The sequence below is a fragment of the Salarias fasciatus genome, chromosome 6, assembly GCF_902148845.1.
Source record: "Salarias fasciatus chromosome 6, fSalaFa1.1, whole genome shotgun sequence".
Taxonomy (NCBI): Eukaryota; Metazoa; Chordata; class Actinopteri; order Blenniiformes; family Blenniidae; genus Salarias; species Salarias fasciatus.
Window position 1 is genome coordinate 28,063,965 of NC_043750.1, and position 18,362 is coordinate 28,082,326.

Sequence of the window (18,362 nt, forward strand, 5' to 3'; positions counted from 1 at the left end):
AAAGAAAGAGGAGCATTTTTACTTTACGTTTTCAGATTCTGGCAGCTGCAATGCCGTGCTACATTGACTTTGAATATACCCCCATGAAATGAGATTTATGTCAAACACAACACTGTCTGTGTGTATGTGTGTGTGTATAGGTTTTCTGGAGGCTTTTGTGATTTTGAGCTCCTCCGTCCTCTCCACAGAATTTACTGGAACCTGATGCAATTTGACTCTCAGGGCTCCATTTAGACAATGCCTTTTTATTGTGCGTAAACCTGCAGATCGCTCACATCGCCTACTGCATTATTAAATTTGTAGCAATGCTCAGCTTTCAAAGTGCACACTACAGTCTCAGCAAGAGCCACGGCCGAGCATCTGTTCACAGCTGCAAAGGTGGCTGCTGGACATGGGGGGTTAAATGCCGCATTATGTCAGGACCAACTTTTTTATTTTTTTTTGAAGGGGTCCATTTTCACTGCATGCAACTATTTTGTGCTAGAGCAGTATATTTTGAGGAGGAAAGCAGTGCCTCGATGATATCTTTACGAGTATATCAGATCGATAATACCAACCATGGGAACAGAAAAGGCAAAAATATGACTGGGGCGCACTTTAATATGTTTTAAAGCTTTCCCAAAAGAATTGGAAGAAATATGTATTTACAAGCTGTTAAAGAGCAAAAAGACCTTTGCCAAAGGTTCAAAGTAAGTGGCCTGCTTCCTTTTTTTATGTCTTCCACACCATCATCCTAATACAGATAGCACATTGAAACATAAGTCCAGTGCACCTGAGAGCAGACTTGTGTAGTTTTGGTGTGTGCTGCGGCTCAGAGGAGAGATTGCTCTGTGTTTAATGTTGGGATCACAGTGTTTTCTTTTCGTCCTGTAATCCTCTCTCACGCTGTCTGCAGGGAACGAAGGAGTGGTGTTCAGTCATTCAGTGGAGACTTCACATGTGAGGGCAGAACCTTCCCAGGACTTAAAGTAAGTGCTGCCTCTCTGTGTGTCTCTTTGACGAATTTGCATCTTTCGTGGCGCATGTTATTTAGAATATTCTGGCAAATTGGTTTACTTTATTACCTTCCTGTTTATGTTTTAGTTTCATTGTAGCATTCAGGGACTTCGCTGCTTAAGTGAGACGGTTACATCAAGGGTAATTGTGTGTGGAAAAAAAAAAAGACTGAGTAACTCAGACTGAGAAGTCCTGTGACACGGCCTGCTGCCTGAGTGTGGCTCAGCTGACTGGAGGAACACGTGCGCTGGTGATTGGCAGTCTGACAGCACCTACAAGAGCCCACTCATGCTATGTTGTAGAGGGGTCACACCGTCACAAGTGCAGTTTTCCTCTAATGCATTGTGGGAACACGTGCTGGCAGTGTAGGTGAGCTTTGTTCATTCTAGTCATGACCAGTTCTTTTACTTTGAATGGGAAAAAGCAGGGAAAAATGCAAGACCATTAAATGTTATTGATGAATAGAACTAGTTTATATCAACTTAAACAAGTAATATCAAGTCAGTCTGTGAAGTACTTACACTTCATTGTGTTTCTTACTGAAGCTCATGTGTTCTCTCTACCATTAAAAAACTTTTCTTTTTCGTAACATTTTTTGTAACGTGGTACAAGAAAACAAGCCAAAAATATTAACAATATGTGGTGAGAATTTTTTTTTTTCTGGAACACTGTGATTCAAACAGCTGTGCCGACTGTCACTTGTCATCAATGCTTTGCAACAAAAATTGTTGAACCAATAAAACAGTATTACATTGTCCTGTTTTTCCATTGCTGCTACTTGAAGAACCTTGATAGAAATGTCAGAGTAGTGTGATGGTCCAAACATTGTCTGGATTCAGCCAGGCCTCGGGGGCCTTTCTGTGTGAAGCTGTTTGTTATCCTTGTGTGTGCATGGGTTTTTCTTCAAGGCATTTTGGTTTCCTCCCACAGTACCAAAGCATGAACTTGGGGTTTTGGTGAATCTGAATTGCCTGTATGGATGAATGTGACTCTGTTTGTGCGACTGTGCCTCTTTGTGTTTACTTTGTGACGGACTGGTGGCCTGTCCAGCACGTGTCCTTCCTTCACCCATAGTGCCCCACAACCCTGAGTTTTATAAAGCCGTATTTGAGATCATCATAAAACTTCCCATGAGCAGGATTTACTATAAGGGATTGCAAGGAGTAAATAAGAACAGGAATACGGAGACAAAGCAAACAAGTGTCACTACAAACTCAGAGCTTAACTGACTTTCAACAATTCATCATGGCTATAATTTATTTTTTATTTATTTGTCCCAGGTTTTAGGCCCTCATGACTGTGACCAATCAAGACAATGAAATAAAGGCTAGTTAAGGATTTTTAGCTCATTCTAGAACCCTGATCTGCAGATTAATTTTCCCATGACTGCCCCATTATACCATGACCGCATTTCTCTTCAAAATGTGATTTGATGTTATCTCCAATGATAACAGCTTCATTGCTCGTTCTGTTGTCCCAGTTTTAGATGGTTCTCACCCACCGCTTTGTATATGTCTATATATTTCTTTTTCTGCGTGTGTTTCATGGATGTGTCTTTTTATTAATCTTTAATGTCTTGCCCTGGCATTGTCAGATAGGATTATGAGTCTGAGGGAGGAAAAGAGAGGAAAAAAGAATTGATGAATGGTGAAGAACTGATAATGTTTGGTGGTACCCATAATGCAATGCGTGTTTTGAAAGAGAACGGGGTTGAGATGCAGAAGAGATAATAGGCTGGACATGATAGGCGGGTAGAAAGGATTTCGAGGTTTGACACTAAACAAGACAGATCGCAGTGTGAGAAGGGCTGAGTTGCAGTTGATGAAGAGGACAGTCAAAACACAGAGGGGAAAAAAGCAAGAGGTTGAAAGAGGCTGGCAGAGGGAAAGAGTTCAGGAGGAGGGGATGGAAATTAGTGTGCAGAGGAACAGATTCAATCACGCAGGCTCCTGCAGGGATACTGAGTCGTAGTGCAGCAGATAATGGAATACAGCGAAATATGAATGCAGGTAATGCAGAGTAGCCTTTTCTCTTTTGCCTTTGGGGCTGGTCGGAGTTTTAAAGTTTCAAAAACTGAATCAAAGGGGCTGCATTTAACAATTTTTCATTTCGTGTTCTTCCCTTAGCAGCATGGATTCTTTGTCCCATTAAATGTGGTTGTCATGTATTGAAACACCAAACATTTAGCAGATTAGCATATTGTTTAAAGTGAGAAGTTATGCTGCAGTCAGTGTGACACGTTCTGTGGCTCATTTAACTATCCACTCATTCATCTTCGATACCGCTTCATCGACCTGAAGGTCGCAGAGTGATGCAGCTGATCCCAGCTGACAAACCCATGCTTGCATGTGAAAACATGCAAACTCTGCACAAAAAGGCCCCAAGTCCGTACTCCAACTGGCTGTGGGATAAGAGTGCTGCCCTGCTGCCCTCCTCCTGTTATTTAATTATAAATTGAAGGTTAAAATCACTTGACAGTGATGTATGATTTCAGAATGATCTGAAAGCAAAGCATGAATTGTGTTGGAGGAAAAAGGTCTCTAATACACGCTCAGCGATCAAAAGAGAGGAGAGGGGGAGGCATTCTGAGACCTGGGTGGACTAAAAGACGTTAGATTAGTTGAAGGAAACTCAGCAGTGATGGAGGGAGGAGGGAATGAAAAGATACAGAGAGAAGGAGGAGTGAGAACATTGGGTCATTGGATGGGTCATTGCAGATAAGTAAAGCGATGAAACCTCCACTGAAGGCTTAAAGCAAGGAAAAGAAAGAAAGGAAGTAGGCGCTCCAACGGCAGAGGCAATAAATTCAACGCTTTTCTCACAAATACTGGTTTCATTGCTCATCAGCTCTGCTTAATTCCGTGTCATTAATGTGTTTGTAGATGATGTAGGAACAGACTGAAATATATTATTGCTCTGTAATAGCTGTCATTGCATCAGTGTTGCCTTAAGGTGACTTTGTCCTCATCAGTGTCACCACAAACCACGAAACTGTGTCAATAAATTAATGTGATTAGACCGTGCACATGGTCTGCTTGTTTACAAAAGTAAAAACAATAATCATTCTATGATTAGTGCAGATAGGAAAATACATAAACAGATCATGTGATGTAGACCGACTGAAACCCTCTGCATTCACTCTGTTTAATGAAAAACAAAAATCATAACAGCGGTGATTGCTTGCTTCAGTTACTGCCCCTATATCATTAACTATCAGATTGTAACCGTGGATTGAAGCATACTGATTAATGAATAAATTGAGAGGTTATTTTTGCACAGCTCGCAGAACAGCAATACAACAACAATAGAAAACTCATGTTTTTGATGTTTATTTTCAACTTTTAATCCTTTTCCCATTTGGAAAATGCTACTTCTTTGTCTTTCTCTCCATCACAGCTTTGTACACATTGTTACACTGTAATACTCCTTGTTGTTCACTGACTGACTCAAACACACACATTTCTATCTCGTGCTCTCATTCTGTCGAGATCGTCCAACTCTTCTCCCCCTCCTCTCCTCGCCCGCTATGAAAAGCGGAGCGTTATGCAGTGAAGGTAAATGGGACATGTAATGAGCGGATTGAAGTCCATTTAAAGCTAATGATCTATCTTACAGTTTAACCATGAGATCGCGCCGGAGGAAAAGGAGAAAACAAAGGAAGATATATAGTACACCTTTAACATGACAAACATGCCAAAAAGTTACAGGCCAAAAAGTTTCTTCCAATAAAAATACTGTATCTACAGCTATCGGTTTTTTTAAACTCTGCAAATTAATTTCCTTGACATGTTAAACCACAGTGCAGCAGTGAAAGATTGGATAAGACTCAACATCGAGTTACATTTGTGAAAACACACACTACCTGACATGTTGAATGTGTGTGGAAGCGCCTGGCAAATCAAAGAGTCAAATGCCACTTAAGCCACAATTTGACTGAAAACAAAAAGACACCTCGGTCACCTCAAACTGAAGAAAACACACACATTTGAAAGCATCTGTGTTTGTATTCCTGATGTGGCTGAGCCACAGCCGACCTGAGACAAGTTTAAAAATTGAGTGGGATAGACTGAAGACTTCTTTTTTCATCAGTGTTGTTTGAATGTGTCACAACTGGGGGTCACCTCATTAGCAAGAAAGGGACACTTCACAATTCAGCCAAATTCGAAGGCATGAGTCATCAGAGGCTGCACGGTGGTGCAATGGTAAGCAATCACTCAGAGGAAAAGCCGTAAAAATAAAATCAGTGGGTTTTTCAGGTCTGCTTATTCTGGCTCACTAATCATACTTTACCAACCCCCTTGGGGAACTTCCTTTTTCTGCATTTACCCATCCTGTTTGTAGGATGCAGTGGACTGCCACATGAAGGCGGTCAGTAGTCTTGCTTGGACACCGTCAGTGGTTACCTGTCAGCTGCAGGAGTCAAACCTGCAAACGTCCGGTCCCAAGTCTGCCTCCCGAGTCTCATGATGATGAGTGAAGACGTGTATGCTATCATTGCTGTAAGGTGCAGTAAAACAAACCGGATATCAGCGCATCCCAAACTGATCTCTGAATCTGGCCAGAGAGAGGAAGAAAGCAGTCAGGCTGAAGCAGGGTTTTTGAAATGATACTGGTTCACTGGCCTCAGGTGTTACCGGTCTTCCTGAGGAAAAGACTAATGACACTCCATCAGTACCTGCAGAGGAAGCAGGCACATGAGATAACAGGCAGGCCGGGGTCGTCATAAATGCTTCAGGACTCCTGCAGCGGATAGCAGATCTGACGAAAGCTAAAGTGACATGAATGCACAACAACACAGAGCTGGAACTGGGTTATGCTAGTAGAACAGAAACAAAATGCTCAGCAGCCTGCCTGCTGGAGAACACTCTTGGAAAGCGACGCCGCGCACTTTCAAAGCCTCTGGTGTGATCACCACTGTAAGCCATGTTCACACTCTGCCTCTTTTTTTCCAAACTGCTTTTCCACTTTAAAGTGCACAGGGAGCGGCCGCGAGGCAGACAGCAAACAGTCGCTTTGGAAAAAGTGCTGTGGCTGGCATCTTTCTAAGCAGCTCAGTTCAATGTCTAATAAAAGCATTCATGACGGTGAGTGACTAAATAACATGGAAAAAAAAAAAGAGAAAGAAGTGGGAGACTGACAATTTGTATGCAGTCAACAACAACAACATCCTCTGTTGGAAGCGCTTTGGTTGTGTTGTGGGACTTTCTAAATGTTTGAGAGTTGTAGCTGGTACAGTTCACTGTGGGAAGCTGGGAGTCACTGTGATAACAAAACTGTTTTTCATTATCAGCAGAACGCGGAGCTGAGGCAGCCCTTTAACCGCAAAAATCACCACAATGCGTTCACAGTCTTGGATAAACGAAAAAACTTCTCACACAGAAACATGAAAAAATTTGTTTATCGGACTATGAGAAGCCAAAATTGCAGGCTAACTTTTTCAAAAGAAAAAAAAAAGAAAAAAGAGAGAGAGACCTATTTGGTGTCTGAATGGAACGATGAATCCGCAACTTCAGAGGAAATAGATTTTACTGCTTCAAAATTCTGACTATACTTAAGTAATATTACACATCTATCATCCAAAAGCATTGTACAACCTGGCTAGACAGAAGACAGAAAGACACACAACCACACACACACACACACACACACACACACACACACACACACACACACACACACACACACACACACTGACACCCTCAGGTAATTTTGAGATAATTAGCATAACAATCATGCATTTGAGTTGAAGGAGAAATTTTGGCGCATTGAGAGAAAAAGGATTAATCTCTGCACTGCCATTCTGCTTAATGTATTAATACCTGTGGTTCTGTTTCATTGCCACATGATTTCCCAGCATCTCTATGAAGTAAACTTCAATACAGATAAGATTTGACCCTTGTAGTCACTGGCCTTATGTTTTTTGCATCCTGGACAGGTTCACTTATTAGTCGACTAACAGGGTCAATGTACAGATTTTTGCACCGTCCCTTCATATCAGGACCTTTCCTAGTTGTCCAAATGGAGTTTGTATGTTTTCCCTGTGCTCTTCGGTATACAAACCTGCTTCTATAATCCTTGGACATAACTGTCGAATTGTCCAAAGGCCTGAATGTGCATGTTGGTGATAACGTGTCTTCCTGTTTTAGATTGACCTGTTCGGCTCCACCTTTTGCCCAACAAACACAGAATTGATGAAGTGAGGGACGGACAATAGTCAATCATAAAACATCTTACATCAGAGCTTTATAGAAAATAAGAAAACTTAAACAATCATGGGCTGGATTTTGACTCCACTTTGTGCTTTATTTGCTCGTCAATCCAGCACTGCTGTTGATCTGAACAAGACTTCAATCAAACCGAGTCAATCAAGACTGAAACCATGTTGTTGTTATCTTTCTATTTTTCTACCACTGGTACGTTTCATCTAAATCAAAGCTAAGTTGATTTGTGTTTATTTGTCCACCAAAAACTGAACCTCAAAATTCTGGATTTCTTTTTATCTGAGGGAATACACAGAAATCTTTGGGAGGAAACATACTGGATGGATTTAGATGATTTGAATTTCACACACATACGTTCAAACCAACAGGTCAAACCAGTCAGCCACACACTCATGTCTTTAGAATGTGAGAGGACGTCGGTATAGCCTGGAAAAAAGTCAGCCATTTACACATGAGGCACATGCAAACTCCACACAGAGAAAAACAGAACCAGGTATGTCAAAATGAATATAAATGCAAAATGACCCCAAAAACAGTGTTTTAATGCGCCATTTAATATCATCTGCTCCCTTCTTTGAGCTCTGTTTGCTTTTAATCCACCTTTGAATCTCCGTCCAGCCTTGTTTGTTGCCATGGCTTTCATCATGGCTTTGTTGTTCTTTGGCTGAATATCAATTTGGTTTTCAGCTTTTGAGCAAACTCAAACAGAGGAAGTCCCTTCTGAGTTTAAATACCTTCCATACTATTGGCAGAACTGTGCCCTATCCGAACATTTTAAGTGTGAAAGTATAAAAAGTATAAATTCATGTTTATGGAGACAAAAATGAGTGACAGCGGTCCAGAAATAACTCAAAATTAAGTGACAACAGGCAGCCAGAGGTGCAGGCAGACACTCTCGTGAAGAGAAATAAGGACAGCAAAGCAGACAGATGAGTAACTGAGAAGCTAACCTGACAGTCAAGCCGTTAGACAGCACTGATACTTTAATGTAAATCCTATTTTAGTTGTAGGTGTTAATCCCATAGGTTCTCCTTTTTTTCCCCTTATTCCTCAATTTTTGGTGTTGAGCTCTGGTGCACAGCATGTCTCACGGATTACTTGTCTGTCAAGCAGTATTTGAAATAGTATTTTCTATCCAGATTTTCTGGTGACAAATTTTGATGATGTGTGTGTTTTCTTTGTTTTATTCCCTCTGTTGTTCGTGGGAAAGTTTTGGCTAATAATGAGAATATATCACAGCTGCTCAAGTCATGCTTGCAAAATTGCTGAAGAGAGGAGCAAAATATCAAAAAGAAGAAACAAATATCGATGACATTAATTTACCAAGAAGGTTAGAAAAATCTCACACAGCTAAATTAAAATGCTGATGACAGCAGACATGAGGTTATCTCAGGTCTCCCGACATCTCGGCTGGCTCCACAGCAGAGAGAAGCAGGCTGCTGCACTCAATATCTCCTTGTTTCTCTCCAGTCTTTCATCCTCTTATCCCCCCCTCCGCCATGCTTTGCTTTCCTCCATCCAAGTCCTGGGGTCATGGGGAGGCTCCCCGGGGAGAGCAGGCCCTAACACGGACAAGGGCATCCGAGAAGGATTGTGCTGGGTGCAACTTCCCACTACCCATCGCTCTATTTTGATGTATCCGTCTGTCTTTCCATGCAAGAAAGTTAAAGAGGACTTTGGACCCGATCAGACTTTAAGGGCATGGGAAAGGATTTTATTTAGAATGGATTATTTAGATCGGATAGCAGTTTAAAAAGTGGGCTTAGGCAGCAAGTTCCTCAAATACATTACCAGATAAAGTACAAAACGAGCCCCCGACCCCCCCCACCACCATTTGCCTGTGAAAGATGGTTCTAATTAAAATCGGGGGCAGAGTACACATCTCATTATGTTGCACAAAAAAGATAGGCATTAGACAAAGCAAAGAAATGAAAAATCTTGAGGATAGGAACATTTAATTCCAAGCAAATCTGTTTCATACTCCCACAGTGGTACTAAATCACAGCAAAATATGAGTTTTTAAATTTGGGGGGACGGAAAATAATCCATGCAAATATTGAGGATCCCTGAACCTCCCCAGCCATAAGCTCCAACATTCAAACTGCCAGAAAAATATCAGACAAGTGAGAATTGGTTTCTCCGCTGACCCGTTCCCAGAGGGAAAAAGCAAGTGAGGCACAAACGCACCCCACACAGAGCAAAGAGAGCAATTTAATAAGATGGGGGATTTTATTTAGAATGGATTATTTATGTGTTAACCCTTGCTCCATTCTAATCTCCCGGGGTGCTGCTGTTATTAGGAATGTGTTCTATTTTAATATTGCAGTTATTATTTGATATATTTCCTCACATCTAAGTTCAAGAAGCCTCATATGCAAAGATCAAACCTTGTCGCCAGTGCATTTGTTTTTCTTTCCAATATGTGGCCACTGTTCCATATTTCTTTTGAAATTAAAGATCCCAAGGTGAAATCAACATCTGGAAGAGGAGGCAATTGGTCTGTCTCCTTCTTTTGGTTCAGCCTATTTCATCGTCTGCCTCAGTTTGTTTTGCGCCTCCGTCCTTTTTTGTGGGAGAAAACCTTTGTTACTCTCTGCACGTCATCAGAGTCTCAGGTGTAAAAAAGCATCGGATTCAATAGCAGGAGCGATCGCCACTCCGACTTTGAGCCTTGAACTCAGAAAGCGATCCCTCACTTAGCAGAATTAATCTCACTTTTTGTGATTCAGTCTGTATTTGAGCAGCTATTTCTTCTCTCTGATATCATTTAACCCATTTCACCTTTCAGTGTATTAAAGGACGGCGATATATAATTTTATTGTTTTAATGGAACCGGAATTTCATTTCCATATATCTTTGTAACAGTTAAATAAATGACTGAAGTTCTAATATGACTTAATGGCCTCGCACTCTCCAGCTACTTACAATTTAATCCAATTACAGACTGCAAATTTTTAAGGAGTCCTTGAAGTTGAGCATAAGAAAGTGATTCACCCTGTGGCCCTGATTCCCTCCCACCCACCCCGCCGTTCACCCAACACCATGTAACTTTTCAAACAACTGAAGCTGGAGTCTTTAATCACTAGATTTACTTTGATTAATAAAATTGTTGAATTTTTTTTTAACTTAAATGGGCCAAAAATCAGTAGTTACTAACAAGAAGGTATTTACATATAACTCATTATCTCAAATATTTGGCCCTAAAGTTAGAGGCTTAACAAATAATCTGCAGTGTCCTGAAGCTCAGTAGGAGAAGAGGATTTTTCTGCTTTAATTCTGGTTATTCAGATGCCTATAACAATAAACAGCTGAGTGATTTGAAGCGTCCGTCACATGTTGGAGGAGGAGTTGATTTAACCATGATCTCAGCCAGATGGAGGAACGTGGTGACGGATGGCAAAGTACAACCAGCTAATTAGCTCCCAAAAGAGAGAGAGAGAGAGAGAGAGAGAGAGAGAGAGAGAGAGAGAGAGAGAGAGAGAGAGAGAGAGAGAGAGAGAGACTGCCCCTAGCATTTTTTTCCTTTTTTGATTAAAAGTTGGGTTTTGTGTCAAAGTAATTGGAAATCATTAACATTTAGAATGAGCCACATTCTCTTTGAACTGTGCCTTTGGGGAAAGCTTCTGTTCACAGTAGAGTTTTCTTTAAAGAATAGCAGTTAACTTGCATGATGTTTTTTTTTCAGTGCTTAGGGTCAATTTGATGCAAAGATCAATTGAAAGTTTAACGGAGAAAAAAAAGAAAGAGTTGACTTTCATCTCCGTTAGTCTCTGTCTGTTCGCCTCTCTTCAGTCATTTCATGTGTGTAAACGTTGTCAACAAAAACAGTAATTTCATTTTTTAAAGCACATTCTTTGTGTTTTAGAATTGAAATGTTAATTTTGCTTAAAATCTCTCCCTCTCCTGTCCCATCAGGCTATTGTTGGGATCTGTTGCGGCTGTCGTATTTGGTATTTTTACTGTATAGACACAAGAAGTCTTAGGTTAGGGGTATTTAATGAACTTTTAGGTAATTGAAAATGCTGTGCGAACAGGGAAAAAAGAAAAAATGAGATATGAATATGCTTGACTTGAGGCTGAAGTTCACAAACTTAACAGGAATTTACCATTGACCAGCCAGTCACTGAAATGTGATTGGTTGTCATCATCTCCCACGTATTAATGTTTAATAAAGTAAAAACACAAAAACAGCCTCCAGCTGTTCCACATAAGTGGGAAATAAGCACACATTGGATAATTCTCCTGAATTTAAGTTTACCACAACTCATCTTAAGATGGAAACCACTGGACCTGTACATTTGTGCCTTTTTGTTTTTTTGTAATTTAACAAACCATTCCTTGTTTGGAAAAATAAATCGTTTTATTTCAATTAACTACAATGATGGCAGCTCCACTGATCTCTAAAACTTTGCAATATGTGAAGTCTCACGTCTGGTTTACCCAAAGAACTCCTGTAATCCTTTTGAAAAAATAACCCAGTAAAAATTTGCTGTCCTGTGATTTCATTTTGGGAGCATCCCTTTTCCCTGGTACCAGGAGGACAATCAGCCCTGCCTCTCTCCGCTCTGTCTCTTATTGATTAGACACACAGGGAAATCATTGAGAACAAAGAGAGGGGGGGAATTCAAGCCGAGAAACAAGCAGACGTGGTCATGGGAACAATCCATAATGTATCTGAACTTCCGTGTACGTGTTTTTCTCTCCTTTTTACCCCTGTCAGGTTGACGTAATCGAAGCCGCTCGTTTTCCCAGATTATACCACTAAGAGAAAAAAGAAAAACTTTCGTAAGAGAGCAGTCTGTGGTAATGATGTGGTGGCCAGCGGACACGTTCTGATTAAACCTCATGTTCTTTGTTAGGTACAACTGTAGACTTGATGTAAAAGTCTCTCACCATCTAGCAGTTAGCGATGTAGCCAGAGAAAGCTGCAAGTCGCTGGGTTCGGCCATTTTTTAGGCAATTTTTTAAACAACACCCAACGTTATTTGTTTTGTGCTGACCACACATCAGTTTTTATTAAGCTTTAGCCACTAAAACTACTCAAAAGTCATGATCCTGTGAGGAGTTTAAATCCTTGAGAACAAAATTGCTCAAACGGTGAGATGGTCGGGGTGGCTGATTGTGTAACCACAGCTCCACCTTAGAGCTATTTCCAGCAGGTCTATCGCCAGCGATCGTTCCCAGCCATTAAACGGAGAGTGTTTGCTTCTTCCCTCTGGTCAGAGGTTTGCAGTCTCACAATGTTGAACAAATTGATATAGAAAGCATTTTGTTCCAGCTGCCATTGTTGATGTGAGCAAGACATAGCCCATTTTTGACATCTTTCTATTTGTTTGAGGGAATTTTTAGGATTCTCTTGATGGTCTCACCATCTGGATGGCCGTTTACTGACGGCAACAAATGTGCATTAAAACTAACTCGAGGGTCAACGAGTATTATTATTTATAACCATCATTGTAAATTCGGGGGCCAAAATTTGGCACAATTAATGAAGTCTTCTGACCTCATTTTTATATTATTTTTGAATACTTGAGTTTATTATAGTGTGCTTCCTTTAATTGTGCAGCTGTTTCATAGTTATTTGAGGCAAAAGTTCATCGGTTTATTTCCAAGTTAGTTAAGATGTGCATTCAAGATCTTGAATGATTATGATTAAATTCAAATTGCAGTGATTCAACTGATGCATACTGTTATACATAAAAAGACAACTGAAGTTTGAAACTGATCCCAATGATGAAAAATAGGTATTAATACTTAGACATAAATATCAGGTGTTCTATCTAATGGGATTTTGCTCCTGAATAAATTTTGATATAAAGTATTTTGAAGAAAACAGAATTGTTCCTTTAATGATATTCACTGATTTCTTTGTACAATAAATGCTTTGTTGTTTTGGGTTTACCTTTCACAGGGATTTACATCGAGCCCCTCAAGTACATTTAGCAACTTTAGGAAAGTGTTGTTTAAGTCAAATGGTAATTAAGTAAACAGAGCATTTTCCAGAACCAAGACAAGTTCTCTGGCCTTTTGTTGGCTGCAATCACACAGCCAAAGGGTAATGATCTGACACGGTGTAAACAGAGATGTTCACAAAGACTTTACTGTTGTTTCTTTTGTTGGAGTCTCACTGAGCCCATCCAGAAGTGTAAAGACTTTTAATGAAGTTTGGATTTGGTTCTGAGTCAGTGCAGGTTTTCAGGGATAGTATAGGGATAATACAAGGGTGAGTATAGTCCCCTCATAGTCCTTAGTTACGATTAGGAATTAAAAATTAAGTTATCCAGCCTGAGAAAGCCACCACTGTCAGAGTTTGAGTTCCAAATATGATTTTAAGAGAAATTATCAGCTCATTGTCAGCCAAAATGTCTACAATATATGCAATTAATTAACTTAAATATGCTTGAATCCTGCAAACAGGTCCTGCTGCTTGCCATAAATCTTAGTTAGTATTATAAATGTGTCCGTTCTCGCCGTTTAAGCTTAGAAAAGCTTTGGGGCATTAATCTGTATCTAATGCTGTTCTGTCGTTTGTTTGTCTTTGCTGATTGTTGTTTATCTTTGTTTATCATTTGTTGGCGTTGTAGACATCTTGAGGGGGAATATGTGAAAGCAACAACCAGTAAATATTCAGCAGCCTCGCCATATTGCTACACATCTGTTCCCATTGTGAATGAAAGAGTGTGTGTGGACGTGTACGCAAGCGTGCGCGTGTATTCGTGTGCATGTGTGATTTGCTCAGTTTTTTGTGTGTCTGTGCGCTTGAGTAACAAAGATAGACGGCTGTTCGATTCAGATTTTGAGCAGACCCAAATGTTCCATTGTGGATAAAGACTATTACAAACGGCTGGAGGCTGTTTTGAATATAGAAATCACAGCATCTAGAAACAGCGGAAAATATTAAAGTCATGCATGAATACAGGGACGTTCTTAGACTTCAAATGTGCGCATACACGTATATGACCGTGGTCCTCTGTCTGCCATAAACCGTGATAAATGACCAACAGTGTCAACATTCTTGTATTCCACCTCCCACAATGCCATGGCTGTTCTTTCTTTTAGTGGTTCCATTCGTCAGTTGTTCACAGTAGATCATGAGACTCACATGTTTGCATTGAGACAAGTTTTGCAGCGAAGGCCTTTCCTGATGCTTTCTGACCAGTTTGGGATTAAAGGCCTTGCTTCAGCATAGAGAGTGGAAATATTGAAGACAGTGGGATTTGAACAAGGGAACTTGTGGAACAGGGCGAGGGAACTCAGAGGACTGTGACCACCATCAAAATTTCAAACTCACTACCAAAAGTTCAATATTGAGTGTGTCGTTCCCTATATGGGAATATGGGAATTATGTAATTTAGAGAAGCATGTTGTTCTGTTTATTTTTGTTTGTTCTTGTAAATGAAGAGTGTATCAGGTTCAGATAAAGTGAAATGACCTCTCTTTCTGTTACCTGTGAAACAATAATTCTTTTTTTTTTTTTTTCTTTCGTTCTCTAAGTTGATTTGGAAGCCTATATTAGGGAAGAGGGCAGCATGTGGCATGTGGGCCAGTTGCCTCTTCCTGCTCCCCTTCCTAATTAATAACTGAAAATCCCAGGGAACATGGGGGCCTGGACCAGATATTCTTTGGGTAAATTATCTTCTGAACACATCATCAGAGAAAAATATGTAAATTCAAATGGTTTAATGATTAAAAACTGAAACCATTTGTGCCTTCAGTCTATTTAAAGCCATAGTGCTTAATCCACCCATGCCCACAGGAATAACTTTAAAGTACAAATTTTAATGTAAATACAAATTTTAAGAAATTTGGATCAGGAAGTGTTTGAACTTCAACTGAGAAAAAAAACGTTAAAAACTGTCAGCTATATTGTACATTACTGCACTGTAATACAAGTCATTTTACAAAGTATGTGTTTATATGGAAATGACCAAGCATAGTGAAGACTTTTTGACTTGTGATCACACATATCTAATAACTCAAAATACAATCTCGAAACTCTTTTCTCTGAACTGCAAGAGTTTTGATGAGAATTCTGATGAATTGCACTATTAGTGGAGACATTAAAATTTGCCCTCAGCAGATTGAGTGTGAAAACAGAAACTTATTAAAAGGGACGTAATGAAAATTCTACAGATTTCTTCAAGCAACTTCAGCTAAGACATTTTAATTAAATGTGCTTTCACTGACCAACGGACCGAGGGGATGCCAGCAGTGTGTGTTTTTGGTGAGTGATTGATATACCCCTTTTTTGCCCATAATAATGTGACATTGTAATTTTGCTGGCAATCACATGTGGAGATAGTCTATTTTATTAACAGATTCTCAGTCTGATTCAATAAATCACTTCAGTTCTCTTCAGCTGAACAATTTTATTGGGAAAGAGCAATAGAGGGAAGGAGGTACAGACAGGGTAAAATAAAAATATATACAGAAAAAACGATTATTGTCAAAGCAGCACATGAAGAATGATAATGACGGGAAAGAGGTAGAAGAAATAAAATGGGACCGATGTAGAGAGAAGCAGATAACAAGGTGGACTGGAGTTGCATTTTCTTCCCCACCAGGACTTGTTTGTGTGTTCTTAGCTGAGAGTGAGCGCAGCCAAAACCCAACTCGGAGGTGAGGGCTGAGAGAAACACTGATAGGGTGATTGTAGGAAGACGGGCAATGAGGCAGAGAAATGGAGAACAGCGCTGAGTTGATCTTATGATGGTTGTTGTCTGCCCAGGCTCTCATTTCTCCCTTTCAAAGGACTCTCTTTATGTTCCCCCTCTTCTCTTCCCCATGCTCTCGCTGCACATCACTGGGTCTGATCCGCAATCCTTTTCCCTTTTCCGTGTGTCCACTAGGGGGAGAGTATGAACTGTGCTGTTTTATTGATGCAGTGACTTACTGATCACTCCTTCCTTCTCTCAAGTGGCCCACATATTTTCCAAGATCTGTTGTCCGTCTCAGTCCATTCTGGCCCCTGAGCAGCTGATCTGTCCAGCAAGTATAAAACTCATGTTTTTAGTCTTTGATCTAAATAAATTCAGAAAGAAGGATGCACTTTCAGATACCCAGTGTAGGTGAAACTCCTGAATCAGGTCAGTTTGAAGATGTCTTGGAAGATGGTTTTGCACTATCCCCTTTTCATCCTTTCTTTTTTCTTTTTTTTTTTCTTTCCATTTTTGGCTCCTTTTATCACGTCATGCTCTGTTCTCTTGACTGGATGGTTCAGGAGCTCGTAGCTGAACCCCGGTGTGTCACTCAAGGTTTCATTGGTTAATGGTCTATGGTTTCTCTGTTAAAGGACCAAGTGTGGCTCGTTGACACTTTATTGTGTTTTGAGAGACCTTCACTGTGGCTGTTGGAGCCAAGTAAGGTCACATGGAAGCCTTATTTGAAGGAAAAAGCAGTTTACTTTTTCAACAAACTGTTCTTACTTATTAGGCTGAGCACATCTGGACCTGCAGCTCTCTCGCCTCATAACAAGAAGGATTGAGTCCAGAGTGGGACTGGGAGCTTTTCTGTGTGAAGTTTGCAGTTTTTTTTTTTCCTTTACATGTTTTTTTTTTTCCTCATGTGCTCAACTTTCTTTCCATAGTGGAAAATGTATGTGATTTTCACATTCACTGAAGGTCCCAAAAATGTCCAATAAAGCAAGGCAAAGCAGGAAATGCAAATCTTTCTTGCAAAAACTCTTTTCTAATACAGTATTACAGGAGTGTGTTTGCAGAACTGCTGCCAGCATAACTTGAGGAGGATTGCAGTTCTGTGTTTGCTTTCTTTTGTAGCCCCCTCTTTTTTTCATGAAAGTTATTGGTGAGTGAAATTACTGCTTTGAGCAATGTTACAATTGTTTCTTCTGACAAACTTATGCAGTTTTTTTGTTGTTTGTTATTTTTTTTACTCACTAATTTGCACCACGAGATGAGGCATTATGTATTCTCAGCTGTACTTGAGGGACCAACTGATGCAAATTCATGAGTGAAGTTTTCTCCAAAAAATGCTTTAGTTAAATGTGCATTTGCCACAGAATAGAGGGGTTAGTTTTATTCATTTTATGTTAAAAGGAGATTTCCAATAAAAAATAAACAGATTTTTTTTTCTGCTCTTTATGAATATAACAGGATGGAACATGGAGAAGATGGTGATTTCTGCAGCGTAGTCTTGATATAGAGACTACTGGAGGGTGACATTCACATGCTCACTTCCCAAAATACCTTTTCTACATTATAGTTTGATCCACAGCCTGATAGACACACCTGTAACCATTGACTCTGTTAATTTTGACAGTCTGATTTCTCTTCCTTTATTAAGTCTTTAATAATAATCCCACTATGTTCAGCTATGGCAGCAACACATTAAATCCTCCTCAGTCCTGACTATTTCTGTTGTTATCTCTACATGTTTCCCTCTGCTGGACCAAACAGTGAGCTTCACCACAGGAACGATTAATTAAGGTTTAACCAAAAAGAAAGATTAAAGCAGGGCTGCTTGCTGATGTAGTGGTTAGCGGTGTAGTGGGCTTGCTTCACAGCAATACTCCAGGTTCTAGTTCAGGTTTGGGGGTCTCTCTGTGCACGAAGTACATGCTCTTGTCCATGCATGTGTTTTCTCTGGGTAGGTTCACCCCAAAGTCCAACAACATAAATCTAAAATGAATTTTCTTTCTTTCTGTTCACCCAGTGATGGACTGGTGATCTGTTCAGGATCTAGCCTGCTATCCACCCAAACTAAATCAGCTCCAGTGAAATTAAGTTGGATAAATTGTATAGAAGATGGAGTCTTAAATCAGCAGGATACTATGAGGTCCGTCTTGTCTCGCTGTTCCACTGAGCCTCCAGCCTGACCACATGATTGATTTCTAGGCAACCAACTGCAGTTCACTAACTGCTTTTGTATTTTTTTTCAATCCCATAAAATTTGAGGCAACAGAATATCAGCATTCAAAGAATAGCTCATTTTTATATGTGTCCGCTTCAGGGCTTGTATTTGTTTGTTTTCATTCCACCAAAAAATACAAAATATGTAATTTGCCAAAGAATGCCCAAAGTCAAGTGACGTTCATTTATTTATCCCAATAACACAGATTACAAACAGGCCCTCGGGCTGTACAATCTTTTCAGTGCACAACATCCCCTGTCCTCAGTCGAGTGAGAC

The 18,362-nt window shown here is 40.1% G+C and overlaps 1 protein-coding gene across 1 annotated transcript in view; it reads left to right on the forward strand.

The window, feature by feature from the left end:
• Positions 1–18,362, forward strand: part of LOC115389673 (zeta-sarcoglycan) — a 351,214-nt gene that overhangs the window by 298,368 nt on the left and 34,484 nt on the right. The window contains exon 6 of the mRNA XM_030093191.1: positions 896–968. Within this exon, the coding sequence (XP_029949051.1) occupies positions 896–968 (73 nt within the window). The remainder of the gene's footprint in view (positions 1–895; positions 969–18,362) is intronic.